Source organism: Mastigoproctus giganteus, chromosome 1 (genome assembly GCF_048544385.1).
Source record: "Mastigoproctus giganteus isolate SK-2022 chromosome 1, ASM4854438v1, whole genome shotgun sequence".
NCBI lineage: Eukaryota > Metazoa > Arthropoda > Arachnida > Uropygi > Thelyphonidae > Mastigoproctus > Mastigoproctus giganteus.
The window spans coordinates 19,625,403-19,628,685 of record NC_143575.1 but is presented as its reverse complement, the minus strand read 5'-3'; the positions used below and the strand labels follow the sequence as shown (position 1 = coordinate 19,628,685).

Genomic DNA, 3,283 nt, shown 5'->3' with positions numbered 1-3,283 from the left:
CAAAAGATATCTCAGCTATACAAGAACACACTGATGATACTCTTCACAACAGTTTATCTCTGCTCTAATATTTCTTTTAACAGGAATGATCATTCTAAGCAGTTACTTTTAAAACAATTCAAGTGGCAGGACCAAATCATTTGTAGTGCAATCAAAAGTTAGATGTAAAGTTAACACTCCAAGGTAACAAGGTAGAATCAAAAAGTTCCAAGATGGAATTTGTTAAAAATATGTAAAAATCTATTGAAGTATATAGTGAAAAAGCTTTATCAGGGGTAGGATTATTAAAAGCACTACAAAGGTTAACATGACATCACTGAGGATAATGCAAGATGTGGGAAACCTTGTGCATCGACAAATGATGAACTTGTCTTCGGCAGAACAGAAGACAGCCTCTCCAGATGGAATATCATACAGTAGTTTCCAAGCCATCTTATATGACATTTTAAACATGAAAAGATTATGCAACTTCTCTGTTCAAGTTTCTAACAGCAGATCAGATGGAAATAAGAACTGAACTTTCAAGACGCTGGTTGAAATTGCTTGGTGTGATCCATCCAGGATCTATGGCTGACATCTTTATAAATGTGCCCTATCCGTGGGCTAAGAAAATTTGATAATTGAATGACAATGCTTCTGCCAGGGCTATGCAAATAGGGGTACATTGGATGCATTTCACAAGGGCCTCAGATCTAGAGGGAGCCATCAAAGTCTCAGTTTGCACCTGCCCCCAAGTATCATTGCACGGCCCTGACTTCTGCTCATCATGTGACAATTTCTGAATACTTCTTATACACAAACTACATTACAATGTTTTCCTTATTCACCTGACCTTGTGCCATGTGATTTCTATTTTCTTTTTAACAAACTGAAAAGAACTAATTAAAGGAACTGATTTTCTAAGGAAACAGAAGTAAATATAGCTGCAATTGGCAGCTATACTTCAAAGAAGTCTTTTCTGCAATTATACAACCAATGAAAATAAGTAAATATTGCTGTAAATATAATTTTTATTTAAATAAATATTTGGCCCTGGAATTTTTTGATTCTACCCTGTACATTGGTTGAAAATAAGCATCATGCAGAATCTTTTTCATGAATTCTCATATGTTTTTTAAGAGTACTTAACTCTGCAAATTTCTTGCCACAAGTTTCACATTTACAAGGCCTTTCATTGGTATGGGTCCGTCTATGGAGATTTCGCCGTGATGACTGAGAAAAAGCTTTTCCACATGTTTCGCACTCAAATGGCTTTTCCTTGGTATGAGTCCTTCTGTGGGAAATCAAACCATATGACTGAACAAAACTTTTTCCACAAAATTCACATGTGAAAGGTCTATCCCTTGTATGGAGTCTTCTGTGATTATGTAGAGTACTTGAATGTGCAAACATCTTTCCACACGTTTCACACACAAAAGGTTTCTCATTTGTATGTGTCCTTTTGTGTTCATTGAGATGATGTAATTCTGAACATTTTTTGCCACATATATCACAAATAAACCAGTCCACATTAGTATGAAGCTTTCTATGTGTATTTAAGCTTGACTGCTGTATGAAGGCTTTTCCACAATATTCGCACGTATAAGGCCTCTCATTAGTGTGAATCCTCTTGTGTGCTTTTAAATTTGATGAGTTTAAAAATGCTTTACCACAATATTCACACATAAAATGTCTTTCTCTAATGTGACCCTTCATGTGTCTTCTAAGGTTTGTTGACTCAAAAAATATTTTGCCACAAGTCGGGCACAAAAGCAGCTTTACATCACTGTGAATTTTCTTGTGTTTATTGAGAAACCCCAATTTCAAAAAAAATTTACCACAAATTTCACATGTAAAGTTTGTTTTCTCATTGTAATCCATAATTTATCTTTGGAGGAAACATCAAGAAAAAGTAGTCAATTAGTTAAAGTGGCTTTCACCTCTTATTCTAGTATTTGGATAACTTATTTTAGGTTACATTTATCCATAATTCATTATAGAGAATTAAATTAAACCCATAAAAATTCTAAATCACTCACTCAAAATCTTGAATAACATTAATTTTTAGGTCCATAAGGACAACAAGAGAATTAATTGTATGACTTTTCTCCTCAGAAAATATTGCATATTTATGAAAAATCCAAAATATTCATACTTGTTTATATAATTTCATTTAATCTGATTATTATGCTGCACAGATGATTCCCGATGATTTCAGGATGTGTCCTATTGTAACTATCTGAAAAGAAAATAAAAGATATATTTTTATGGATGGTATGAACCAGAGCTGTGATGCTCAATACGTTCTACATTGATATCAATATTTGTAAAAGCATAAGAGAAGTTTACCTCAATGTGATATGTAGAACACTTCCATATGATACTCTCCAGAAATTAAAACAAAAACAATTTAATGCAATTAAAAATTAAGTAAAAAATTAATTCAACGAAAAGATTGCAAAACGATTTTCCTTCCTTTACATAAAACAAAGATGAGTTGAAGATGTGGAAGCTCAAGTTATTGAAAGGAAAGGAGGAAGGAAAATTGTTTTGCAATCCTTTCGTTAAATAATTTTTTTACAATAAACAAATTCCCATTAATGAAAGAAAAAAAATTTCTTTGGTAGACCTCATTCCAGGTAGTAGGAAGCTGTTTTTAATAATTTGTACTAATCATTTTGCAATTGTAATGTAATCATTGTTTATGAAAACTACACAACTTTCCTTAATCATTTATATTTTCTTATTTTGTATGATTAAATGTTCTGAAATATAACAATAACTTGAGCTTCCACATCTTCAACTCATTTTTGTTTTATGTTAAGGAAGGAAAATTGTTTTGCAATCTTTTTGTTAAATTAATTTTTTACCGCATTAAATTGATTTTTAATTGGTTCTATTTTAATTATTTCTTACTGTAATTCAAGATTTTCGATTTTTTAATTGTTTTCATTTTAATTTCTGGAGAATATCATACGGAAGTGTTCTACATATCATACAATATAAAAATATTATGCTAGATATTCTTTTTATTGTGTTCTGTCATAAAGGAAGAATATGATTAATCTTGACTACTTGTGCCTCTAAATGGAACACAGCTAATCACATGGTACCTAACAAATGCAGTTTATTTGAATAAAATTTTAATTTTTAGCATTTTTTGTTGAATTGAAAATGGTGTTAAATTTAATTAGACATAATTTATCTCACGTTTCATTGTGTGAAATATTTGGAGCTGTATACTTATTCCCCCCATCTTTTCTAATACTAACCCCATTTCTGAAATTCAGATTTTTCATTACGA

The 3,283-nt window shown here is 31.3% G+C and overlaps 1 protein-coding gene across 1 annotated transcript; it reads right to left on the bottom strand.

Moving 5' to 3' along the window:
• Positions 1-1,067: 1,067 nt before the first annotated feature.
• On the bottom strand, positions 1,068-1,852 carry LOC150090609 (uncharacterized). The gene has a single exon (XM_090379047.1). The coding sequence runs from the start codon at positions 1,693-1,695 to the stop codon at positions 1,078-1,080; it is 618 nt and encodes a 205-aa protein (XP_090235173.1). The 5' UTR covers positions 1,696-1,852; the 3' UTR covers positions 1,068-1,077.
• Between the last annotated feature and the right edge of the window lie 1,431 nt (positions 1,853-3,283).